The 26,053-nt window shown below is 42.6% G+C and overlaps 3 protein-coding genes across 7 annotated transcripts; 1 reads left to right on the plus strand and 2 right to left on the minus strand.

Annotated features, from left to right (window-relative positions):
- The first annotated feature begins 1,818 nt into the window (after positions 1-1,818).
- Positions 1,819-4,501, plus strand: LOC133403075 (calcium and integrin-binding protein 1-like). The gene is made up of 7 exons (XM_061677580.1): positions 1,819-1,967; positions 2,276-2,310; positions 2,418-2,517; positions 2,624-2,777; positions 2,901-3,019; positions 3,099-3,187; positions 3,263-4,501. Exons 1-7 carry the CDS (start codon positions 1,917-1,919, stop codon positions 3,282-3,284), a joined length of 570 nt encoding a protein of 189 aa, XP_061533564.1. The 5' UTR covers positions 1,819-1,916; the 3' UTR covers positions 3,285-4,501.
- On the minus strand, positions 3,260-11,041 carry LOC133403074 (RCC1 domain-containing protein 1-like). Of its 5 annotated transcripts, none has more exons than XM_061677576.1 (8): positions 10,608-11,041; positions 10,310-10,510; positions 9,990-10,155; positions 5,644-5,765; positions 5,463-5,570; positions 4,563-4,712; positions 3,818-3,847; positions 3,260-3,715 (listed from the first exon to the last, which is right to left on the minus strand). In XM_061677576.1, exons 1-8 carry the CDS (start codon positions 10,921-10,923, stop codon positions 3,561-3,563), a joined length of 1,248 nt encoding a protein of 415 aa, XP_061533560.1. In that variant the 5' UTR covers positions 10,924-11,041; the 3' UTR covers positions 3,260-3,560. The 5 variants fall into 5 exon arrangements, with proteins under 5 accessions (XP_061533560.1, XP_061533558.1, XP_061533561.1 ...); XM_061677574.1 differs by having other exon boundaries at positions 4,563-4,718; positions 10,608-11,028; XM_061677577.1 differs by having other exon boundaries at positions 10,316-10,510; positions 10,608-11,004.
- Positions 11,042-11,968: 927 nt separating this feature from the next.
- On the minus strand, positions 11,969-22,778 carry unc45a (unc-45 myosin chaperone A). The gene is made up of 19 exons (XM_061677573.1): positions 22,646-22,778; positions 22,353-22,545; positions 21,547-21,722; positions 21,377-21,466; positions 21,105-21,272; positions 19,401-19,569; positions 16,738-16,908; positions 16,373-16,544; positions 15,948-16,248; positions 15,779-15,873; positions 15,546-15,687; positions 14,119-14,259; positions 13,897-14,024; positions 13,744-13,810; positions 13,545-13,658; positions 13,336-13,451; positions 12,832-12,949; positions 12,588-12,743; positions 11,969-12,507 (listed from the first exon to the last, which is right to left on the minus strand). Exons 1-19 carry the CDS (start codon positions 22,667-22,669, stop codon positions 12,220-12,222), a joined length of 2,829 nt encoding a protein of 942 aa, XP_061533557.1. The 5' UTR covers positions 22,670-22,778; the 3' UTR covers positions 11,969-12,219.
- Between the last annotated feature and the right edge of the window lie 3,275 nt (positions 22,779-26,053).

Here is a 26,053-nt window from a genome sequence, read left to right on the forward strand (position 1 = left end):
AGCCTCCCTCCGCCTTTGGATGGGGGGGTGGGGGGGGGGGGGGGGGGGGGGGGTCTTGACTGTTGTTTGCACCAAACAGCAGTTCAGAGTACCCACCCTTTTTGGAGTCCTTGAAAGGGGTGCTGGAGAGCGCGCCCGCTGCGGATTTCATCGTTCTGCTGGCGGGGACTTCAATGGTCACGTGGGCAATGACAGTGAGAACTGGAAGTGCATGATTGGGAGGAACGCCCTCCACCCCCCCATGTGAACCATGTTCTGTGCCTCCATTGCCGAGGCGGCCAACCAGAGCAGTGGCCGTAAGGTAGTCGGTGCCCTCCGTGGCGGCAATCCCGGAACCCGTTGGTGGACACCAGCGGTGAGGGATGCCGTCAAGCTGAAGAAGGAGTCCTATCTGGCCTTTTTGGCCTGTGGGACTCCTGAGGCAGCTGATGGTTACCGACTGGCCAAGCGGAATGCAGCTTTGGTGGTCACTGAGGCAAAAATTCTGACATGCGAGGAATTCGTTTTGGTCATGGAGAACGACTTCCGGATGTCTTCAAGGAAATTATGGGCTTTGTTAAAGTACCCAAAAATAATGAAGGGTGAAACTGGGTGCTTTTTCCCCCCCAAGTTCGTTTACTTGTTCATCAACCGTTAGCAGTGCGGCATTTGTGTTAGCCTTGGGGGGCTAAACACCGGCAAGTAGAATGACTTACAGCTAAAAAAAATATGCGACTCCAAGTCTGGGGTGCATTATGTGTGTTGACCTCCGTGACGTCGGTACACCATTTTTTATTGATATAGAAGTATATCCCACCACCTTTTGTTTCCCCAATAGCTCCATGACACGGTCCGCTCTGTTTAGTTGGAAACCTGGAAGCATTACGGCGCCATCGGGGATGCGTTCACATAGCCATGTCTCCATGAAGCACAGGGTGGCAGAACGTCTTAAGTCTTTACCGGTCTTTGTGAGAAAACAAAGCTTGTCCATTTTGTTGGGTAGAGAGCATAGACTTGCGAGGTATAATCGAAGGGAGCAGCATTCGGAATCCTCTCTTAAGGAGCTTGACATGCACTCCGTCTCGCTTCCCTCTGTGGCGTCGCCTTCGCCTCCTCCATGCGCCATAGGCCGCAACCATTCCGCTGGTAAGTAATTCTGAGAAAAGAATTACTAGTTAGTGAAAGAAAGTCCGGACTAGACTCCCTAATGTTTAGCAAGTCTTCCCTTGTGTAAGTAAGTCGTGTAATGTCTCCAAAGACGAACGAAAAACACAAAAAACATTGACAGTACTACAGAGTTTGTTACCGAGCCGACCACTAGGTTGGCTAGGACGCGTACAAGTCTTCTCTTGTTGTTGTCATGTCTTCATCAGAAAGTCCAGCGAAAATGGATCATGGTTTATTCTTGTTATGCCGAATATAATTTCGTTATTGTAAGGCTTATGGTCGGTCAACGTACACTTACTATCATACCGCTTTCCTGAAATTATATCTAATCCCCTCCGATAACTACCCAAAGACTTATTAACCATAATTTGTCAATGTGGAGCCCTATTTGCGTTTGCAATGGGAACACTGCACCAATCTACAATGGCTACCAATGTGACCAGTGGCCGGACATACGTCACGTTATCGAAAGTGTCAGTAGATTTCATTTTCGTTATACAGAATTATGTTAGTCTTTTCTGCCGTAAAAAAAACAACAACAAAAAAACACAACACTCCCAGTAACTCTCAGAATACGCTGAAATGTCTTTTGAGCTCTCATGTCTTACCAGATATGTAACAATTAATATGTAGTATTTATCCCTGTGATCTGTTGGACGTAACTGCGCAGCTGTGTTTGTAGCCAAAGCTACCAAAGGGTTAACGATATCAGCGGAAGTAAGGCACCAGTGTTTACAACAAGAAAAAAGTTTCACGTAGGAAAGTACAAGATGGGGACAACGGCGAGTCAACTTGGAAAGGATTTGCTCTCAGAATACCAAGTAAGTGGCCAAATATAAGAATCATAAATAAACACCATGTCGTCCTGGTTTACCGTTAATGGGAGGATTTTTAACTGTGAAATACTTGCACCTAACGTTAGCAAACTTAAGCTATATTAGCGTAGCCGATAGAGAAATCCAACCTTGTCTTCAAATTTGGACTTTGAATCAACAATGGTGGCTTGTAATAATCTGGAATGCCAAGTTATTTTGCTATTTGGATTGTAACATGTTGCAAATATCATGTACTTCATGATTTCCATTTTTTTTTATTGTGTGCGTGTATGATGACTGTATTCTATTTCTAGGAACTGACTTTTTTAACAAAACAAGAAATTCTTCTGTAAGTGACCATTTGTATGCCACACGCTGAATATATTTGCTATATAAATTGCGAGGATCATACGACAGTGCTTATGTAACACAATATTATGTTGTGTCTTATTACAGGGCACATAAAAGATTCACTGAGCTGCTAACAAAAGATGAGAAAGACCTTCCAAACGCCAGGGTGCCCATGGAGAAGATACTAACCCTTCCAGAACTCAAGGTAAAAAGCTACAATGAATCAACACGAAAGATGTTTCATCTGGTCTTAAGGGAGTGCCCCAGGTCTTACTAAGTGTACTGACCCTTGTACTGCTTCCGTATTCCAGTCCAACCCCTTTAGAACGAGAATCTGCCACGTGTTTTCAACATCTGAAGTGAAAGATGGAAGCCTCACCTTTGAAGACTTTCTAGATCTTTTGAGTGCTTTCAGTGACTCAGCTACACTGGAAATCAAGTCCCACTATGCATTCCGTATATTTGGTAAATATGTTTACAAAAACGTAGAATGGCATTGGTTTATCCATCCATCCATTTTCTGTACCGCTTAGCCTCACTAGAGTCAAATCAAAAGCATTCCATTCGATGCTATTTTCTTATTTTTAGACTTTGATGATGATGGAACTCTAGACTGTGGTGATCTGGAGAAACTGGTCAACTGCCTCACTGGTGAGACTGATGACACGAGACTTACCCCTGAAGAGATGAGACAGCTCATCAACAACGTGAGTGAGATCCTTCAATATGGACACAACAACATATACAGATCTATTAATACTGTAGTTTCTGTTGGATGTCATTTAGATTCTTGACGAGTCTGACATTGACAAGGATGGAACTGTGAACCTCTCGGAGTTTCAGCATGTCATTTCAAGGTCACCGGATTTTGTCAGGTGAGCACAAATCTAATTACAAAATGTGTGCCTTAGTCAAAACAGTTTTACTTATTTCAACACATTTCTCCACAGTTCCTTCAAGATTGTGCTGTGAAGATGGAAATTGATCATCTACCTATATTATTTAATCAGTTATATAAAGTAGTTATTTGCTGTAAATTACGTATATGGATTTTATTGGCTTTACTTTTATATGTAAATCACCCCCACTTCTGATTTTTAAATCGCTCTCTATTTCCATATAAAAAGTTTCACAAAAGCTGTAATTTCACATTTTTGAGCATATACAAATACTTTAATTCAAGTCTTAAAGTTGTCAGTTCCCTATGGATATAGTACAAAGTCCATGATTATCTATAGGATTCCATATTTAAGAGGCTGCCACTTCCTCCTTGACAACAGCAGCAAAAGTATTCCACGTCCCACATGTCACATTGACGACACGCATCTGTTGTTTCGTGAAGAACTCCACACGGTGCGGCTCGTCGGAACAGGATGCCTCGTATCCCAGCTGACCGTACTGACCTGAGGGGAAAACAAAGAAATTGGCCCTTTTGTGTATTAAAGTTTATATTGCTGTCACTGAGAATATTTGCTACACCAGTCCAGAGTCAGACTCAAACTCACCCCATCCCCATGTGTAGAGATCACCTGCAGCTAAATTGAGAAAGATCACTTTGAAAACAAAAGTACAAATCTGACCCACTCATTTCATCAGCACTTATTGGAACCCAATGCATTGTAAAAATGTCGTGTGTGTAGGTTTGGTAGTTTCATCTTTTCAATGCAGAAGCCAAATTCTTTTGAAAGCGGTAGTCTTTGCTGGGGTCGGCCCGTGACAATTTGTAGAGAATCCACACACTGATGACCGCATTTTAAAAAATAAAAATTGAGAAACTTTTATGCACTTATAATAAGCAAAACAAAAGAATCATCTCTCTCTTTCAAATAACCACATCGAACATGGTTTCAGGGGGCTGTTACAATGTCAAACCAGGTTTCATCTATATCTGATCCAGACTGTTCACCTGTCAGCAATTTACATTTGAGGAAATTAAGTGTTTTAAAAAAATAAAAAAAATGTTGAGTAGAATGTTGCAGGTGGCAGATTTTCAAAATGAGGTATTTGCTCTTTGAATGCTCTTAGACTCGTTTGTACTAAGATTACATGAACCCTCTTGTAATGGATTCTTCTATTTTACTTATTTTAAAGTTCGTGAGGTACTGTAATACTACACCTGGGAACAAGAGACATTATTTAAATGAGAAGGTTTGGTTATCACTTGTTAAAAACAAATTGTGGACAGCCTACTGAGAAGAATTTCTTTCCAATAACAATTTTGTGTGGATGAGTGGAAGTCAGCTGTCTTACATGTCACTGCAGCTGTGTGTCGGGAGCCACAGCCAACCACCGTCACCTCACACGATGGAGTGATGTCCAATAGTGCTGGGAATGCCTGGATGGATATAAACACTTCTTTGTCCTTCTCTCCCTCTGGTGTATCCGTATATGACGACGAGTCTGTAACTTATAAGAGTTGAAAGATAGATGTTTATCATGGCTTCATTTGGAAATTTCATTTAAAAAAAAAAAAAAGGTTGTAGTCAATGACTCACAGAAAACCTTAAACATTGTCATGCAGGCATCCCTCAGTAGGTAGCTGCTATTGATATTTTTTATGTTACATTTTGAGTGTTGTGTATCTAAAATGCGATTGGAGCAATAGATTGGGATAAACCACAGCTGGAAACGTAGGACATCAATCCAATGAATGAATGACAGAAAATAATCCAGTAATTTAAGGTACTGTTTGTTTGGCTTCTCTTGTACTACCCACCATCTAGATGGATTATACATTCATGGAAAAAAGGTTTTCAGTGCTCAATAAAATAATTGATTTTTGTTTTTTAGCACGAGAACGTTTCCCATGTTGCTGAGTTAGTACTCAGCACTAAAAATATATATGATTCAAATATTCTTGTAGATGGCTCGTTCACACTCAAATAGACAATTTAGAAGATCCAAAACTCCACACAGGTAGGCTGGAGCCACTTTTTCCAACCTATAACCTCAGAACTGTGAGGGAGCCGTACTTACTGTATGTGTAAATTATATAGATATTATATATAAGCAGCACCGAATGATGGTGTCATTAATGGTATATTACAGTTTAGACAGAAATATTAGAAGTTGATCTCAAAACCTGGCAAAATAAAAGCACCCTTCAACTGATCGATAGCAGTTAGACCAGTTTTAAAAATCCAGACTAACCTGCTGCTGCTGGACTACTTTGATGCTGCTGTGCCTGCCTCACAGCTCGCGAGGGAAGTCCAAGCTGGCCACTCTCGTTCCAGCCCCACACATACAGGTCACCCCCATCTGTTAGTACAATGTTATACCTTATGTGAATACGTGATTACATTGAGTTAACATCCTTACCAGTTATTCTTACCACTAATGCAGACAGTGTGCCAGCCTCCTGTGGCTATACAGCTCATGGTCATGCCCCAAAGAGCCTCCACTACCCTGGGCTGCTCTTCAGATGAGAGGCCCCCGTGCCCTAACTGACCGTGACTGTTCAGTAGCAAAAAAATAAAATAAACACTGTAATGAAGGTGTTCTGCAGATCAGGAATACTCAACCTTTATTGAGCCAAGGCACATTTTACATGAGAAAAAGTCTCACGACATGGATGTACAGGTTTATTGTCTACCTTCTGCCATCTAGTGGAAGAGCATTTACTTGTTTTGCCTGTCCCTATACGTTGCTGGCATAGATAGATTGCTGAACGAAGATACATTCATTCTTCTTAACATATGCAGTGAGATTAAAATGCATGTTAGTAGTTTTTTTTTTTTTTTTGGGGGGTGGGGGGGTGGGGTGGGTGTTATTTGATTAATTAGTTGATAAGATAATCAAGGGTGACAGCCCTAGACCGTACTACTATGTCTGTTAGTGACAGACTAAGTGGTGCTTCAAGTTACGGTACATACAAATTTGGGTTAAAATCGCTGCCATAGGCACAGAATCCCACCATAAACAGAGGACCCCTGTACTGGATTTAAGATTAGTGAAAGTTTCGAACAAGAAGGAGAGTTAAATATACAGCCCAGGTAACTGACAATTTAGTTATTTCACAATTCAATGAGGATTTTGAGTTTGGCAGGAAAAGATATACAAATAAATTAAAAAAAACAGGTTCTACATTCACAGGACGTTGTAAATTTGCTGATAGGTTGCTCATAGAGCCGATTTAAGTCAGGCTCCAAATAGAACTGGAGTGAGTATGTAAGAGTCCATTTAGGCCAAATTGGCATCAATTTGACAGAATGTATAAATACACTTTTTACATCTAAGGTGGAAGAGCGTTTTCGATTGATGTGAGAGCAGTTGATTCCCAGAGGCTATCATTCTTTGCTGATGATGAAAAACTAGTGGGAGTTTCTGAATTGATTGGTTCTTTGTTCTTGAATCTATGAGATACATTTGATGACATCAAGCCAACCAGTCGTCCTAACCTAATAAGTGTCACTGGGAATCAATGCTCTAGATCAGTGACTCCCAACCAGTGTGCTGTTGCACATTCGAGTGCTGTGAGAGATCATAAGGTGTGCTGAGAAATGAACCAATTTCACATAATTGGTCCCGAAAATTATTTATTTAATACAAATAATGTATCTGTGTTCTTCTAATTATGCCAGCGAGTTACATAATTAACCTGTGTCCACTTTTTATTGATATACCTGAGATTTCTTGTAAATGTTGTGCTTTGGCTCAATAGAGGTTGAGAAACACTGCTATAGATCAGTGATTCTCAACTGGTGGGGGACCCAAAAGTGGGTCACGGACAGCTAGTTAAAAAATTACAGAACCGACCCGGACCAACTTACAATGTTTCAAGGTTACGAATAATGCGCAATGAACGGGTTTGTGCAATGGCATAACTTAAAATACGTGGTCACAAGAAGGCACCCTCAGTACTTAGTGTTTTTCATTTGATTGTTTTATATTTGTTTTTCATACAAATACTGAATGTAATTATGACTTTGCTACTGTGTTAGTGATAGTCTATGGTGCATGGCTGACTGACAAATTGTGTATGTAAGCAAAAACCTCAGGACCCCTGTCCTGTAAAATCCCAGGTAGGACTTTAACTTTATTTGAAAAAGAACATTATTTTGAGTTTTCTAAAAAGAAAGATCAGTGCCAAGATGAGTGAAGTTTTGGGGACCTATTTTGTGCGATTGTGAAATCCATACCTATGGGTGGCACAAGCCAGTGCAAACTGTAGGCCGGTCCCACGCCCGGATAAATGCAGAGGGTTGCGTCAGGAAGGGCATCCGGCTTAAAACTTTGCCAAACAAATATGAACGGTCAATTCAAAGAATTCCATACGGGATTGGTCGTGCCCCGAGTTAAGAATGTCCGGCGCCGGTGGAGATTCAGCTACTTGAAGACGAAGGAGAGGTGGAAATCGACAAGAGGAAAATTAATGAGAAAGAAGAGTAGAAGAGGCAAGTGGGGCGGACCAGAAAGTAGCAGTGTTTACCTGCTAAAGGTACTGCCCCGTGACCTGACGTCGGATAAGCGGAAGAAAATGGATTGATGGATGATCAACAGAATTCTAGCGGGTGAGAAGATGCCTGAGGAATGGAGGAAAAGTGTGCTGGTGCCCATTTTTAAGAACAAGGGTGATGTGCAGAACTGTATAGTGGAATAAAGTTGATGAGCCACACAATGAAGTTATAGGGACGAGTAGTGACTAGACTCAGGACAGAAGTGAGTATTTCTAAAAAACAGTATGGTTTCATGCCTAGAAAGAGTACCACAGATGCATTATTTGCCTTAAGGGTGTTGATGGAGAAGTACAGAGATGGTCAGAAGGAGTTGCATTGTGTCTTTGGAGATCTAGAGAGAGCCTATGACAGAGTACCCAGAGAGGAACTGTGGTATTGCATGCGGAAGTCTGGAGTGGGACAGAAGTATGTTAAAATAGTACAGGACATTTATGAGGGCAGCAGAACAGTGGTGAGGTGTGCTGTAAGTGTGATGGAGGAGTTTAAGGTGGAGGTGGAACTGCATCAGGGGTCAGCCCTGAGCCCCTTCCTGTTTGCAGTGTTGTTGGATAGGCTGACAGATGAGGTTAGACTGGAATACCCGTGGACCATGATATTCACAGATGACATTGAGATCTGCAGTGAAAGCAGGGACCAGGTGGAGGAACAGTTAGAAAGGTGGAAAGGAGAGGAATGAAGATTAGCCGAAGTAAGACAAAATATACCTTTATGTGCATGAATGAGAGGGGTGGAGGGGGGAGAGTGAGGCTACAGGGAGAAGAGATAGCGAGGGTGGAGGACTTTAAATATTGGGGTCAACAGTCCAGAGCAATGGTGGTGTGGTAAGGAAGTGAAAAAACAAGTCCAAGCAGGTTGGAACGAGCAGAGGAAGGTGTCAGGTGTCTAATTTAACAGAAGAGTTTCTGCAAGGATGAAGGGCAATGTTTATAAAACAGTGGTGAGGCCAGCCATGATGTATGGATTAGAAACAGTGTCACTGAAGAGACAACAGGAAACAGAGCTGGAGGTGGCAGAAATGAAGATGTTGAGGTTCTCTCTAGGAGTGACCAGGTTGGATAAAATTCGAAATGAGCTCATCAGAGGGACAGCCAAGGTTTAGATGTTTTGGAGACAAAGTTAGAGAGAGCAGACTTTGATGGTTTGGACACATCCAGAGGAGAGAGAGTGAGTATATTGGTAGAAGGGTGATGAGTAGGGTTGGGCATCGTTTGAATGTGAGCGATTCTGGTTCCGATTCCGGTTCCTTATTTCATTTCCGCTTCCAAAAGATTTTTTTCGGTCTTTGGCGCTTATGTTGAAGACTAAAATAAACACTAAAAACCATCAGTGCAAAAGTGCAAGCAACCGTTTACCTTGTTAGCTGTCTCAATGTTGGCATAGACCAGTGCTTCTCAATTGTTTTCTGTTACGACCCCCTCCACAAAGAAGAAAAGAAATTGCGACCCCCACCCCTCACCCCACGCGACTACATCTCTCTATAACATTGTATATAAAGGATAATCTAATGTAATCCTTATAAACATTGAAGAATTTCATTGAAACTCCGCTTGGTGTAGGCTGAGGCTCGGAGCGCGTCAAACGCTACACACCGTGAAAGCCTCCTTTGCACAATATAATCTGGTTTTCGCGGCTTCTTCTTCGGGGTGGGCCTGTAGGCATCGAAACTGGGAACCGACATTTTTAAATTTGAACGATTCCGGGAGAACCGAAACGTTAGTCCCGGTTGCAATCGGTTCTCGATGCCCAACCTGAGTGATGAGGATGGAGCTGCCAGGCAAGCGAGCTAGAGGAAGACCAAAGAGAGGGTTGCTTGATGTAGTGAGGGAAGACATGAGGGCAGTTGGTGTTAGAGTGGAGGATGCAGGAGATAGGCTTACATGGAAAAGGATGACACGCTGTGGCGACCCCCAACGGGACAGGCCGAAAGGAAAAGATTTTGAGCATTGTGATCTCTAATTTTCCTTTTTGTCAATAGTTGTCATGTTCATCCTCAGTTTCTTTATAAGGCGCTCTGAAAGGCACTGAACATGTAAGCATGTGTTATGTTTAAAAATATGATACACGTGTGTTTAAAGTCTCTTTTTGAACAATTCCTGTTCTTTACCGCTCTTCACTTGTGTAAAAGTGGGTGACAACTTGGCAACAAATGCCGGTCCCAGGGTGCCATTTGAGAACCACTGCTCTAGATGACCAACAACAATGACAGGTGTGTGAGTGATACCTGCCCAGTCCCCAGGTGTACACAGCTCCAGAGGCGCTGAGGAGAACGCTGTGCTCTGCACCCATTGCCAGTCTGGTGGCCTTCAGGTGTGGAGATAATGGCCGGTAGAAGGGAGGTTTTATGGCAATGTAACCATCAGTGATTAATGGCAGATTCAGAGGGGTATCTGGAAACCAGCAGATGGGATTTCAGATCTTTGGACCAAACACCCAAACCAATCCAGAGGATGGCGCTGTGGTGAATAAGCGTCTTCCTTTTTTATTCACAATAAAATGCCACAGAGTAATCTCTCATCCAGCTAGGATAGTAAAGTACGTAACTATTACCAGCACTATCGGACGTTGTTTTGAGTTCCATGCTCCAGACTGGAGTCTTCTTCTCGTCGTTGTCCATGTCCCATGATTCAATTCTGTCTGGAAAAGCGAGGATTAAGAAAGACTCCCCGATAACTGCGTCCGTGCACCCTGTCCCATAAATCCCACTCGCAGCCTTGAAACCTGCCAAGCACAAACAGCGACCACCTGGCAACACAACGAGGTCGAGCCATAACTCAGCGATTGTGATATTGCATGAGCGTTAACGTACAGAACCAAGTGACACGTTTCATCTGTCCCTCACCATTCGAGTGAAGGGATGCTCTACGACTCCAACTCGCTCGGAGTCCACTTGTTTTCTTGCAGCAGCTTCCGTCAACATGACACGTCAACTGTGTCGGTGTGATCAATTTAACTTCATTGGTGGTGTCGTCGTCAATAGCAAAATCACCGCCATGTATCTGTCCAAAGGCGTTAAAGCCGAAGCCGAACCAGCGCATTCGAGCCCCCAACGACACAGTGCCAGGACAAACAGAACGACACGTTGTAGCTTCCTGCAAATTTTGAGCGCCCACAATAATTGAGACCACCAATATGAAGGCACCCCGGCTAACCAACATGCCTACGTGGCGGCCATGTTAGCAGGGGCGACTTTCCTATCAAAGGCGATGTATGGATATTGAAATTAAATCGTATCTTGCTCATTTCTCAACAGATTTTCAGGAAGCTTACTTTTTTTTGTCAATGTTCTTTGTCTTTTCAATTCCAAACATTTGGGGAAAAAAAGCTTTTTTCAAAATATTAAATTTATTTTTACCAGTCTTGTCGTAATTGTGTGGCCTTGTGCAACACCATATTCAGTACAATGTGCCGGGATTCTTGTTCTTTCGTTTTATTTTTTAACTTTATAATTTTTTTTGTTTTTTTCCGGTTCACACGAAGGAATCCATTGAGGATTTTGCCCCTACTAAGCTTGACTTCGCCGTACGTATGCAGCTCTAATGGAGCGTATCGGATCTACCTATGGTCATATCGGAGCATGACCTCGTGTTACGCTTGCGTACTGCAAACTTGTCACGTGCGTAAGTGTAGTTCGTTTTATCGTGTAACATCAGCGTACATCCAGTACTTGAAATACACACAAGGATAATAAAGAGACGAGCCCATCCATCCATTTTCTGAGACGCTTCTCCTCACTAGGGTCGCGGGAGCCAATCCCAGCTATCATCGGGCAGGAGGCGGGGTACACCCTGAACTGGTTGCCAGCCAATCGCAGGGCACATATAAACAAACAAGCAGTCACCTCACATTCACACCTACGGGCAATTTAGAGTCGTCAATTAACCTACCATCATGTTTTTTTGGGGGGATGTGGGAGGAAAGCGGCGTACCTGGAGAAAACCTACCCAGGCACAGGGAGAACATGAAAACTCCACACAGGCGGGGCCGGGGATTGAAACCCGGTCCTCAGAACTGTGAGGCAGACGCTCTAACCAGTCGCTCACCGTGCCGCATAGACAAGATTCCATTAAATATTTTTTTGACAGAAAATTAACAAAAGAAGGGTGTCAAATGATGTTCAATTACCTAATAGAAAAGCAAGTATGAAAAGTGGAACATGATTTTTTGGTGAATTTTTGTACACATAAATTGTGGTGTAATATATACAGTACATTTATTGGAAACTTAATGAAGCGGGTATAAAACCTGTGACAAGTATATATATATATATTTTTTTTTAATCAATTCCTTGACCCAATTTAGGAATTTTCTGGTCTTTTATGAGTTTTTTAGCATGAAATTCAGACAAAAGTGATGACCACCGAAGTTGAAATGGTTTAAGTGTTCAGTGTAGGTTTAAGTGTTCAGTGTAGTGGATATATCTCTGTTAGCTATATTCACACTGTGCAGGTGATTCAGGATTTCGTTACTTCCGTCTTTTCGTTTCCCTCTCTACTCATGATGATGCCGTACTCCATCGCCTTATCCAGGCAGCTCTGAGCTACTTTTATGGCTGGTTCTGGTGCACCCTGTCCCCCCTTTGCCAAAACAGAAAGAATCTCCAGAACCTCACTCTCAATCAGTGTCTCGGCGAGACTCTTCTCGGCCTGCATCATGTTATGAACTATGACCGCTGCGCGATGGCGCAAATCAGATATTTCACTGAGTAGCATTGCCTGCAGGATCTCCAGCCAGTGGGTGGTCTGAAAAAAAAGGAGTGGTGTGAGTAGCAATGTTGTGTTCAACGTAATGGTAGAGGTGAGGGATATGGAGCTTTGCTCACTGCTGCGGTGATGCGAGCACAAAGCTCAGGCTGCTCAGAAGTCAACATGGCCAGCGTTCCTGCAGCGGCTCTTCTCAGCCTTTCGTCCTCCTCGCCACAGTAGAGCACAAGCAGCTTAAGGCGATCATTGCCAGTGGCAAGGTACAGCTCCTGCACCTGATCATACATATCAGGTGTAAACAGGTTTTTTTTAGTTCAGCCTTACAACACATTGTGCCTCTGAATCACTGATTTTACACCTAACCTCTGTGCTCAGAATGAGGTTACACATGCACTCTGTGGCAGCTGCTCGGACCAGGTCGTGCTCCTCAAACATGTAGCCTTCAATTTTTGCCACAGCCTTCTCTTTTATTATCTTTTGTCTGTGACACAAAATATTTCAACACAAACCATATTAAACTATGTTTGACTAAACACTACAATTGAGAAGTAGTTAGTACTATAGTTACAGAAATAGTTTAGATATATTTAGAGACTAATGAGATGTCTATTATGTAAAACACGCCTCCAAACTTGTTTTATTTATGACTGGAAGTAACGTACTGTATTTATATAGCAGTGCTCCCCTTAAGTGGCAATTTGATGTAAAAAGAGGTCAGATAGATGTTGAAAAAATATACTTTGATCAAATTTTTTTTCCACCCTTAGGTGAGCTACTAAAATAAAGTAGCTGGAAAGCTATTTGGTGGAGACCCATTAAAAACATTTCAGTCACTTTCTTTGGAGAGACTTCCCCCTAGTGGCCAACCTGAGTCGTTCACTGATTCCAGCCAGGTTGGTCAAAGCCATGAGTGCCTCAAAGTTCTGTAGCAGGGTGCAATGAAGACTTAAGAGACTGACAAGGGGGCGCACAACCTCATAAATCTGAAATAACACAAGATGAGTTCAACCACCAAAATGTACCTTTGAAAACAGAAGTACATCAGTTGATTATTATATATATATATTTTTTTTTACCCTTTCTCCTGGGAAGGCAATCTCTGGATTGGATGTGATAGTAATTTTAGAAAGTGCTTGTGCCGCTTTGACTTTTCCTACATCAGTGTTATCAGATGCCAGTGGGATGAGCGCCTATGAGGGGGGAAACAATCAACAACAATCAATTGTGTGGGACCTTCAAATATGGGCTAAACTAAGCATATTTTCTGTGACGTACCTTTCCCCCACCCTGTGCCACTACTGTGCCTCTATCTTCCTGCCGCTCCACCAAAGCCAAGAACACCCTGCCATGCAAGATTATTACAGACACTGAGTAAATGTACAGATGGATAGGATCAAGAAAAAAATCAAGCTCCAAGCAATTTCCTACCTGGCGATACATTCTCTACAAGCATCTGTGAGAGCAGGACTTTCATGTTTTACCATACACACTAATGCAGAAACCACTCCAGCCTCCAGCAACTTTGTCAGCCTCTTCTCTACATATAAAGCTGCATCCTGATAGATCAGATAATTTCACACAATCTTGTTTTACAGAACAAAATAGGAACATAAGGATTTATCCACTTTGAAAAAGGTATTGGAGTGTTACTTTGGGGTGCTCCTCTGGCACATGCTGCTTTGCATACTTGGCCAGCTCGACCATCTGAGGGTCAGGCTTTTCCACCTCATAGCTGTTGGTGCAGTTCACCAGAGTGGAGCCAACAGCAAAAAGCACTGTTTTGTCCTCAGACTGCAAAAAAAAAAAAAAAAAAAAAAAAAAAAAAAACAGCAAGAATGTTCATGTTATCTTGGGATAAAATGATTTGATAGATTGCTATGTGTCATATACAGTGGAGCAAAAAAGTATTTAGTCAGCCACCAATTGTGCAAGTGCTCCCATTTAAACAGATGACAGAAGCCTGTCATTTCATGGTTCCATCAATCACAGCAAGTTGTCCAGATCCTGAGGGAGCTAAGGAGCCCAAGACCATCAACACAACCACCACCATGTTTGACTCTTTGTATGGTTCTTTTTCTGACATGCTGTGCTACATTTATGCCAGATGTAACGAGACACATACCTTCCAAAAGGCTCAACTTTCATCTCGTTAGTCCATATAATATTCTCTCATAAGTCTAGGGAATCATTCAATGGTTTTTTTTGTTTTGCAAACCTGAGACCAGTCGTTATGTTGTTTTTGGTCAGCAGTGGTTTTAGCCTTGGAAAACTGTCACAGATGCCATTTTTCCCCAGTCCCTTCCTTATTGTTGTGCCATAAACACTGACCTTAACTGAGGCTAGGGAGACCTGAAGTTGAGCCTTTAGAAGTTGTCCGTTTGTGGCCTCCTGGATGAGTCATTGATGTTCCCTTGGATAATTTTTGTAAACTGTCCACTCCTGGGAAAGTGCACCACTGTTCCATGTTTTTGCCATGTGAGGATAATGGCTCTCCCTATGCTTTGCTGGAAGCCAAAAGCTTTAGAAATGGCTTTTGTAACCCTTTCTAGACTGATATATGTCAATTAAATTATTTATCGACTGTTCTGCAATTTCTTTGGATCATGTAATTTTGTTGCAGCTTTTTTAGATCTTTTGTCTGACTTGATTTTGTCAGGACAAATTCTGTTTCAGCGATTTCTTGATTGAACAGGTCTGGATGTAATCAGGCTTGGGTGTGATCAGTGAAAATTAACCAAAATTACTAGCCACAATTCGTAATTTAACAAGGTGGTAATTACTTTTACACGCAGGGCCAGGTAACTGAATAGTTTTTTCCCCCCCTTAATAAATGAAATCATTTCAAACAGCATTTTACGGACACTTGGGTTATTTTTGTTTGATGATCTTGAACATTAAAAAGGGGAAATTATGCAAAGACAAAACAATTTGGGAAGGGAGTCAATACTTTTTCATGGCACTGTACTCATGGTCGATGCACAGACAATTAAAAAAATAAAATAACACTCAGCATAAACTGATGAATTAGACAATTTTTTCCCATGCATTCACAGACTAAAACACATGACAAATCAAACCTTTGCTAATTCAAACATGGCCCAAAGAGCATTCTTGTCTTCAGCCAAGTCCTCTTTCACATCAGCATCAAAGGTGAGATAGGCGAGACCTTCCACGGACCATCGACGGGATGTAGCAGGAAGAGACTTGTTACAAAGCCACCTAACAGGGAACAACAACCACTCCATATTTTTTTTTTTTGCACTTTAGTCATAAAAAGTACTCAGTTGCAAAATTCTGCAGTCATACATACTTCCTGCACTGTTTGGACAGCTTCTGTGTGGATCCTTCTGCAAACTGTTTCATGCTGAAATCTGTCCCTCCCGCTGATCCAAGTTTGCACAAACCCTGAATAACCACCAGAGACCATTGTTAGTTACGTCTACATTTAGAGAAGTTCACATCTACAACGGCTTTCTCACCACCAGGGCTCTCACGCGTATCCTGTCATTTTCACTTTTCTTGTAGAGGTCCTTGAGAAGCGCTACACCATTGGCTGTGATGAACGAAGCCCTCTTTGCTTTACCTGCAGCATGAATAAGAGCCTCAACTGCTACCTGCTGGTGAATTACATCTTCAGAGGCACACAAGGATATAACTGCATCCATCATTCCTGACAACTCTAGGGTTCGGTTTCCAACATCACTCGGCCCTTGGAGGAGCACAGATACGGTCTGGATGGCTCGCAGCTTGGCGTCAAGGCCGGTTTGGTTAAAGTGTTGTCTAAACCAAATAAACAGCATTTATATTTGAAAGGAAGTTACAATTTAGATGTACAGAGTGATTTTCTTTGTTATTTTGTCACAAACAGAGGAATTATTTCCAGCAACCTGGGTGACCAACTCACCGAACATAGTCTTCACATAGTTTGTTGAAGTTCTCCCTCTCCTTGTCACTTTGAAGATCATCGTAAAGCTTGCTAAGCAAGACTGAGCAGCTCATGTGGGAGTTCTCTGTAAGTGTTGGCCCTTCTGAGAGCTCAGGCACTGATGCAGCCACTTCCAAAATCTTGTTCAGCCCTGCAAGAGGAATTAATTGATCTGGGTAAAAACATACCTCTACAAAATAAGTAAATAGTCTCTAAAATGTCCTTTACTTTCCATTGGTAAGCAGAAACACCTACTTCCTTATCTCCTATTAAAGCAACTAGACTCATAAGGTAAAATGTGATTTCTATATATCGAAAAAAAATGTCTCTGTTAAGTGACATACCCTGGTCTATCACCCATAGTGTCAGGGAGTTATCTGGGTTCTTTAAGGACTTGCGCGGTACTTGTTTGACTAGAAGGTTGATGGCGTTGTCTCTGCCAGGTCCTGACACATTTGATGCTGGCATCATCTCCAACAGGTGACGCAACATTGAGCGAAGCTCCTTGGATGGTTCTGTGTTAAAATGGGTACAGTCAACAAACACTGAACGCATTTGAGAGAAAGTATCTCATCACATACAATACTTTATAATCCATGCAGAGGCTATTTGCCCCATAAAGAAAAATAGAAATATAACAAAGCTGTACCAGGGGTCAAACCATTACCATCATAAAAGGTTTACATCTTATACAGGTAATGTTTAATATTTTTCTAGATTCCTGTTTGGGTTTTCACTTTTCCTTTAAATTTTAAAGTCAAATTCCAAGAATCTAGAAGTATTTAAAGACCGACTAAAGCCATTTTTGCCCCCCCCCCCCATCCCCCAAATACATCAAATATGTTGAAAGTGCTGAAAACATGCAAAGACTGACAACAATTTAGTACTGAATTATTGACATACACCATTAAATTCATTTTCACCATCTCCGTTGTCCAGATTTTTGGGGCGAAGTTAAAATAGGGGCGCGCTGACGCAAGCAGGGAACAGCATGAGTAACCCCCTCCCCCACTATATACAAACCTCAATTCCATTGAAGTTGGGACTTTGTGTAAAACGTAAATCGTAACAGAATTAAATGATTTGCAAATCCTTTTCTACCTATATTCAATTGAATACATTACAAAGACAAGCTATTTGAAGTTTTAACTTATTCTTTTTTGCAAATATTCTCTCACCTTGAATTTGATGCCTACATCATATTCCAAAAGAATTGGGACAAGGGAAACAAAAGACTAGGAAAGTTGATGAATACTTAAAAAAATGAAAAAACCTGTTTTGAACATTCCACAGGTGAACAGGTTAATTGGAAACAGGTGAGTGTCATGATGGGGTATAAAAGGAGAATCCTCGAAAGGTTCAGTTGTTCACAAGAAAGGATGGGGCAAGGTTAATCACTTTGTGAACAACTGCATGAGCAAATAGTCCAACAGTTTAAGAACATTTCTTAAGGTACAACTGTAACTTTGGAATTTCATCATCTACAGTCCATAATATTATCAAAAGAGTCCAAAAATCTGGAGAAATCTCTGCATGTAAGCGGCAAGGCTGCAAACCAACATAAAATGCCCGTGACCTTCAATCCCTCAGGCAGCAGTGCATTAATAACTGACATCATTGTGTAAAGGATATTGCCACGTGGGCTCAGGAACACTTCAGAACACCACTGACAGTTCGTCACTACATCTACAAATGCATAGACTTTACACCGATCTGATCGGTAACAGCCGATATTGAGCATTTTATGCTGATCGGCTTTAATGTCATAATTCACTGATCCGATCAATGACTCCGTAAAAGACATTTACTCCGTGTTGCCATCATAATAGGAAAGAATTCCACCTACAAAGCTTTAACAATTCGTGTCCTCAGTTCTCTAACACTTAGGACTGTAGTTAAAAGGAAAAATGAAGTAACACAGTGGTAAACATGCCCCTGTCCCACCTTTTTTGTAAGGTGTTGTAGGCATCAAATTCAAAATGAGTGAACATGTGCAAAAAAAAACAAAGTTTATCAGTTTGAACATCAAATATCTTCTCTTTGTAGTGTATTTATTTGAATATAGATTGAACGTATTTGCAAATCTTTGTTTTCTGTTTTTATTTACATTACAGAACATCATAACTTCATTGGAATTGGTGTTAATAATTACCAAATGCCCTTATCCCATGCAATGGCCAATCGGCATAAATGCCACTTCCTTATTCATAACGACTGGGCCCATTTCTACAACTACAGCGTGCAGTTAACCATCAAACTATGCCTACAACTAAAAAAAATACATCTGCCCAGAAGTGTAATGTGTTTTGTGTTATTCGGGCATGAGTGAGGGAGCGGCGAAGTGGGTGGCTCTGCCGCTCCAGCGACTCTGCGCCAGTCTGTCTACCAGTCCAGTCTACTCTGGTGCAACACCGTTAGGGCCATCAGGCTCACAGTTGCCGACCGCGACGTCACGGGGCGAGAAGGAGGAGAGAAAAAAAATCATCCAGGGGTACAGCGATCCATTGCACTGCTGTGGCCACATTTGTTGCACCCTTTGGCGGCCACAGCAGCGTGATGCACGGCCCACTGAATTACAATGGAGGCAAAAGACAGAAAATGTTTCCGGTCATTATGCCGGGGTTCAGAGGCTGCCTGGCTGCTACAGAGTGCCTCTCTGCAGCCCGTGAGAATGTATGCAATGTGGATTGGTGGGAATTTTTTTGTTCCGGCTCAGATGCCGGGCGAAAAGGTATGCCTTTGATTGACAGCTGAATTCCCAAGGGGCGGGTTTTCTGAGTATTCAGTGACACGCCCACAGCATCTGGAAGCTGGAAGGCTGTCTCAATTCTTGACCATTTTGAAGCTTGACCTCCCAAACTTTGCAGTTTTTTTAATTCACTGAAATGTGTCTGGCTTGTTAACAATACTCTTCTCAGTGGTGTGTACAAATTTACAAGATTGTTTTGGTCACTTTACTGCAGCTTTCCTGAAACAAAACACAAAAATGACAGGAGTCCAAACTCACCAGGAAGTATGGCTTCTTCCTTTCCTCTGATCTCCCTCTTCATGCCCTCTGTGAGAGCCTCAAACATCACCTGCAGCAGGTGGCAGGTGGCCAGAGAAACAGCCGAGCCTCCTGATCCCATTACTGCACACAGTTGCTCCATGCCCAGCTCATTCACTATGGCCATAGTCTAGGAATACAACCATACGTTCCAGCATTGAGAGCAGAAATGCAAAATCCTGTGGGATAAGGTAGATGGATACTGTGATGTATGACTGTAATGCAGAATGATACAATTGTGAATTCATTATGAGTTACATTTTTTTTAAATGCAGTACATAGTCAGAGATGACAACAATGCACTGCAGTTTTTTTAAAAATAGATTTCCTCATGCAGTTAAAAATGCAGTTCAAATGTATAGGCTATTTTTTTTTTTATTTGGTGTAGTTGATATACAGTACCGTGAAAAAGCATTGCCCTACTTTCAAATGATTATTTTTTGCTTAGTTTGAGATAATCAATTGTCTTATTTTGATTAAACAAAGATAATCATGGTTTCATGGAGGACTACAGAAATCTAAGAATATTTACTTTTGAGAGGCTGAAATCCCAAGTATTGGGACAATTTTGACTTAAATAGTGTCACTAAACGATTAATCGATTAATTATTGTCGATTAATTTCATAATTGATTCGTTGTCACTTAATCGTTGCGCCTCTAAATGAATAATAATTTTAGAATAAATGAAAATTAAAAGAAATAAAATTTAGCCAAGAATTTAAATCTGACCAAGAATAAATAAATAAATATGAATAAATATGCTATTATCTTGTTTCATGTCACTTGCCATGGATCCGAAACAAGTCCAGAAAAGGGATACTGATCCCATTCGAGGCACAGGCTCCTCACCATGATACTCTTCATCTCCATTTTTTGTTGTACTTTATGTCTCATTAATCAGTAGTTGGGTGTTCTTGCTTGTTATTTAGGCATCTTAAGTAAGCCTTAACCATGCGTTCTTCCCCTGGTGGTTGGCTGACGACTGGTTGAGACAGTGCTTCATGTGATATGCAGCAGAGCCCGCATTTAAAAAGTTTTTTTTTTAAATTAAATTTTAAAATTCGATTAATTGTGCAACCCTACTTTCTACGAACTACTGCAACATACTACATTTATATCCATGTATATACATACTCTGTGAGTTTCAGGTGCGTAAACTTGTCCAACTTCCAATGTGTTGGTATTTATCTCCATCATAATCGATGTGACAAGCTGAGATTCACCCCCCTTATTTTTTATCCCCAACTCAGAAGTTGTGCTGATCTCAAATCCAAAGCGATGCAACTATGCCATCTACAGGGATCTGTTTGTCATTATAGTGGTTTACAAACCTGAAGTTCACAGACAAGATGGGTGGAACCTCTTCCACGCTTATTCATTGAAAAATTAATTGGACAAACATATTCATCGGTGGCAGTAAACAGTTGGGTTCCAGTTGATGAATATACTGTAAATGTCCAAATGAGTTAACTGAAGACTTTCAATTGTCCATAAGTGTGATTGTCAGTTTAAACAATTATTTGTCTATATGTGCCCTGTGATTTACCGGCGACCAGTCCAGGGTTTACCCTGACTCTCCCCCCTGAATCTGCTAGGATAGGCTCCAGCTGTAATGAGGGCAAGAAGTAACTGAAATTAAATGGATGGAAAATGGTTGTATTTACTCTGGACTGATGCTCTGTACACAAGCCAACCAGAGTCCTCAGCGCAGAAAGGACAACATCCTCCTGGTTTGACTGAAGGAGTTGGTGAATCAGCCTCACGCCATCGTTTCGGAAAATCTGCTCAGCTCCTGCGTCTTCTCGAGATAACACCACTAGATTCTGGGCAGCCTGAAATCAGTTTTTTTAAACACATTACTTGGGCAGAATGGTACACTACGAGAAGATATATATCATTGTCTTTTGTCATTTCATGCCTGGCAAATCAATCCTACCTTTTGTCGGTCAGAATCTTTCACAGATGCATCTACAAGGAGCGAGAACATCTGTTGCACACGTGCATCTGTAGAGTTTAGTTGTTGCGACTACAAGTATAAAATAAAAAGGCTGAGGAGGACTGACTTTTTTGAAAGATCATAGAATACTCACATGGACATAACATCACCTTCTGCTGGATCTGTGCCCCTAGCTGTCTTAGGAGATCTTGGAATGCTTTGTTTTTGGGCTCAAGCTGGGCACACCTCTGCACATCCACAAAGGCCTGGTCAAGACGTCCAAGTTTCTGAAAAGCCTGAGCCCTCCGAAACCTGGCTTTCACATCACTTGGGTCAGTATCAAGAGCTAAAAAAGAAAAAATAAAGGTTATTGTGCACATACACACAGTGGCCATAAGATAATATTCACCTGCAAAATCTAATGATGATGAAATCTAATGTAACAGAACTGTACTGTACTAATGGATAACACAAAAATATTGTATAAGCAGTATTAAAAAACAGAGTAACACCTGTAATAGAGTAAAAACTGCAATAAAAACATGTAATATAGTGGGACCGCAAAGCAAGAACTGTGATTTGGGAATCATTGTTTCCATGAGATGTGCATCTGGAACTCACAGTCTCAAGTGTAAAATGATGAATGATCCGTACTTTGCTACTTTTGTCTTTGTTTATAGTTTTGGTTTTGAGGTTATTAACTACTCCATGTATTTTGGTCCAAGAGAGCATCAAATTCTCCCTCCCTCCCTCTCTCTCTCTTTTTTTTTTTTTTTTAAATCATCGGGTTTCATGAAATTTGTGTCGCCAGCTAGCTGGCTCCCCACAGCGCGCATGAACTGGGCCAGTCTGTCCATGACACCCCCCCCCCCCCCCCCCCAATTTAGGGAAACCTCTTCCAATTTAGACTTTTCTTAAAGTAAAATCAGATAAATATCTCCATAAATTACACCGTAAACAAGAAGGAATATATCACATTTGGAGGCATCAGTCTCTGCCTTGTTATAGTCCTCCAGTTTCAAGTAGCATGCAGCGCGGTTGCGGTACAGTACAGCGCTCGCTTGTCTGTTGTCACTCAGCTTCAGTGCTGTGGTGTAACAGCACACTGCACCCTGCATGTCCCCGGCTTTGAAAAGGTTGTTCCCCTCTTCCCTCAGGGCTGCAGGACCCTGGAAGGAAAGAAGGGATGGTCAAAAAAATTCAACCAGAGCTCAGCGTCTGAGACGCGATTACAACAAATGCCTCTGCGGTTTAGTGTTCCACTGTTACCTTCTCTTTTTCTGTCTGGCTCATCTTCAAGTTTTTCCACACAGTCCGGCGTTGGGTATTTGATTATTAATTCAAAGCTGCTCACAAAAAGACTCGCAAAACACCGCTAACTTCTGAAGGATACACTTCCGGGTGTATGGTGCGCCGTGATGACGCCACGTTGCCGCTCCCGCCCCCTAACTACGACTACCATAAAAGGAAAAGCCGAGAGTGCAGTGCACTCAAATGTTTTGATCCCATCTACACAAGGCATTACCGGTACAGTCTTCTGAGATACTTTCCAATGTGTTTCCTGACTCGCACTTTTGGTTACTTCTTTCTTATTCATTTCTATTCGGTTTGTCCCATTAGGGGTCGCCACAGCGTGTCATCCTTTTCCATGTAAGCTTATCTCCTGCATCCTCCTCTCTTACACCAACTGCCCTCATGTCTTCCCTCACTACATCAATCAATCTTATCTTTGGTCTTCCTCTCGCTCTCTTGGCTGGCACCTCCACCCTCATCACCCTTCTACCAATACACTCACCCTCTCTCCTCTGGACGTGTCCAAACCATCAAAGTCTCCTCTCTCTAACTTTGTATCCAAAACATCTCACCTTGGCTGTACCTCTGATTAGCTCATTTCTTGTTTCTTCTTCTTTATTTTTTATTGAGCATTAGCATTGGACAATCATGTACAGTTGCAGTTATTAATACACACAATAATATACATCCATCCATCCATCCATCCATTTTCAACACCACTTATCCTGGTTAGGGTCGCGGGGCGCTGGAGCCTATCCCAGCTGACTTCGGGCGAAAGGCGGACTACACCCTGAACTGGTCGCCAGTCAGTCACAGTCAGTCAGTGACACAATAATATACAATATTTGTAAAATAGTATTAAGTATGCGGCACGGTGGACGACTGGTTAGCACATCTGCCTCACAGTTCTGAGAAAGGGGCCCGCCTGTGTGGAGTTTGCATGTTCTCCCTGTGCCTGCGTGGGTTTTCTCCCGGTACTCCGGTTTCCTCCCACATCCCAAAAACATGCGTGGTAGGTTGATTGAAGACTCTAAATTGCCCGTAGGTGTGAATGTGAGTGCGAATGGTTGTTTGTTTCTAGGTGCCCTAAGGAAGTGAAGAAATGGGTCCTAGCAGGTTGGAATAGGTGGAGGACGGCGGCAGGTGTGTTGTGTGAAAGAAGAGTCTCTGCTAGCATGAAGGGCAAAGTTTATTAGATAGCAGTAAGGCAAGCCATGATTGGCTGGCGACCAGTTCAGGGTGTACCCCACCTCTTGCCCGAGGATAGCTGGCTCCACCACACCCACGACCCTCGTGAGGATAAGCGATACGGAAAATGAATAAATGAATTAATGGAGGTTTTTCAAGCATTTAATGTCATGCCACGTCATTTAAATCGGATTCAAGTCTGGACTTTGACTAGGCCACTCCAAAAACCTTTTTTTTTTTTTTTTAAGCCATTCAGAAGTTTACTTGCTGGTGTGTTTTGGATCATTGTCCTGCTGCAGAATCCAAGGGCGCTTCAGCTTGAGATCACAAGCTGATGGTCGAACATTCCCCTTCAGGATTTTCTGATAAAGAGCAGAATTCATAGTTTCATCAATCATTGCAAGTCATTCAGGTTGTGAAGGAGCAACGCAACCCCAGACCATCACCCGACCACCACGATGTTTGACTGCTGGTATGGTGTTTTTTTTCTGAAATGCTGTGTTACATTTGCACCAGATATAATGACTTACACACGTTCCAAAAAGTTTAACTTTCGTCTCATCAGTCCATAGAATATTCTCCTAAAAGGTCTGTCAGAGTCCCCTGTCAGAAGGAGCTTCAACTCCCATCGCTGGCAGAACTTCGACCACAGCGGGAGGCGAGGGACTTTGGGTCCTAGTTGACCGTGTTCCATGCCTCCCTTGTTGAGGCGGCCGACCGCAGCTGTGGCCGTAAGGCCTCTTATAGTGGCAATCCCCGAACCTGTTGATGGGCACCAGCGGTAAGTTGATGTCGTCAAGCTGAAGAAGGAGTCCTATCGGGCCTTTTTGGCCTGTAGAATGAAGGTCGGTGAGGCCATGGAGAGTGACTTCCGGACGCCTTTGAATAAATTCTGGTCTACTATCCGGCGTCTCAGGAAGGGGAAGCAGTGCACCATCAACAATGTGTATGGTGGGCATGGAGCGCTGCTGATCTCAACTAAGGATGTTGTGAGTTGGTGGGGCGAATACTTTGACGATCTCAATTCTCCCAACATACCTTCCCATGAAGAAGCAGAGTCTGGAGACTCTGAGGCAGGCTGTCCTATCTCTGGGGTTAAGGTCACCGAGGTGGTTAGAAAGCTCCTTGGTGGCAGGGCCCCGGGGGTTGGATGAGTGACGGGCGATAATAACGTAGGTATGTGAAGTTCCAGAAGGCTCTGGATGTTGTGTGGCTGTCCTGGTTGACACGCCTCTACAACATTGCGTGGACATCTGGGACAGTAACCTTGGATTGGCAGACCAGGGTGGAGGTCCCCCTTTTTAAGAAAGGGGAACAGTGGGTGTATTACGACTTAAATGGTATCACACTCCTGCCTCCCTGGTAAGATCTATTCAGGGGTTCTGGAGAGGAGGGTCCATCAGGAAGTTGAATCTGAGAGGGTCTGGAGAGGAGGGTCCGTCAGGAAGTCGAATCCTGGCCAGGGTCCTGGCCATAGAACAGTGGACCAGCTCTTCATCCCCTCAGCGGGGTCCTCGAGGGTGAATGTGAGTTCGCCCAACCAGTCTACATGTATTTTGTGGCCTTGGAGAAGGTGCTTGACCGTACTTGACCCTGATACGGGCTGTTCGCTCCCTGTACGACTGGTGTCAGAATTGGATCCGCATTGCTAGCAGTAAGCTGGATTTGTTTCCAGTGAGGTTTGGACTCCGCCAAGGTTGCCCTTTGTCACCAATTTTGTTCGTAACATTTTAGGACAGAATTTCTAGGTGCAGCTGAGGCGTTGATGCGGTCTGGTTTGGTGACCACTGTATATCTCTGCTTTTTGCAGATGATATGGTTTTGTTGGCTTCATCCAGCCGGGGTCTTCGACTCTCACTTAAGGGGTTCGCTGCTGAGCTTGATCTGGTTGGGATGAGAACCAGCATCTCCAAATCTGAGACCATGGCACTCAGTCGGAAAAGGGTGGAGTGCCCTCTCGTTGTCTGAAATGACATCCTGCCCCAAGTGGAGAGTTCAAGTATCTTGGGGTCTTGTTCACGAATAAGGGAAGACTGGAGCGGGAGTTTAACAGGCAGAGCGTTTGCAATGATGCAGACCCTGCATTGGTCTGGCGTGGTGAAGAAGGGGCTGAGGCGAAAGGTAAAGCTCTCGATTTACTGGTCTATCTACGTTCCTACCCTCTCCTATGGTCACGAGCTGTGGGTCGTGACCAAA

The sequence above is a fragment of the Phycodurus eques genome, chromosome 5, assembly GCF_024500275.1.
Source record: "Phycodurus eques isolate BA_2022a chromosome 5, UOR_Pequ_1.1, whole genome shotgun sequence".
Classification (NCBI taxonomy): domain Eukaryota; kingdom Metazoa; phylum Chordata; class Actinopteri; order Syngnathiformes; family Syngnathidae; genus Phycodurus; species Phycodurus eques.

Excerpts from the sequence above, each read along its gene's own strand:
- LOC133403075 (XM_061677580.1), top strand. The coding sequence starts at position 1,917 with ATGGGGACAACGGCGAGTCAACTTGGAAAGGATTTGCTCTCAGAATAC. Across the intron at positions 1,968-2,275 it reads ATTTGCTCTCAGAATACCAA|GAACTGACTTTTTTAACAAA; the intron begins GTAAGTGGCCAA and ends TTCTATTTCTAG. Across the intron at positions 2,311-2,417 it reads ACAAAACAAGAAATTCTTCT|GGCACATAAAAGATTCACTG; the intron begins GTAAGTGACCAT and ends GTCTTATTACAG.
- unc45a (XM_061677573.1), bottom strand. The coding sequence starts at position 22,669 with ATGAGCCAGACAGAAAAAGAGAAG. Across the intron at positions 21,723-22,352 it reads AGAGACTGATGCCTCCAAAT|CTCTTGATACTGACCCAAGT; the intron begins GTGATATATTCC and ends TTTCTTTTTTAG. Across the intron at positions 14,260-15,545 it reads CCATGTTTGAATTAGCAAAG|TCTGAGGACAAAACAGTGCT; the intron begins GTTTGATTTGTC and ends TTTTTTTTGCAG.
- LOC133403074 (XM_061677574.1), bottom strand. The coding sequence starts at position 10,923 with ATGTTGGTTAGCCGGGGTGCCTTCATATTGGTGGTCTCAATTATTGTG. Across the intron at positions 10,156-10,309 it reads GTCCGATAGTGCTGGTAATA|ATACCCCTCTGAATCTGCCA; the intron begins GTTACGTACTTT and ends GCTGGTTTCCAG. Across the intron at positions 5,571-5,643 it reads GCACACTGTCTGCATTAGTG|ATGGGGGTGACCTGTATGTG; the intron begins GTAAGAATAACT and ends TTGTACTAACAG.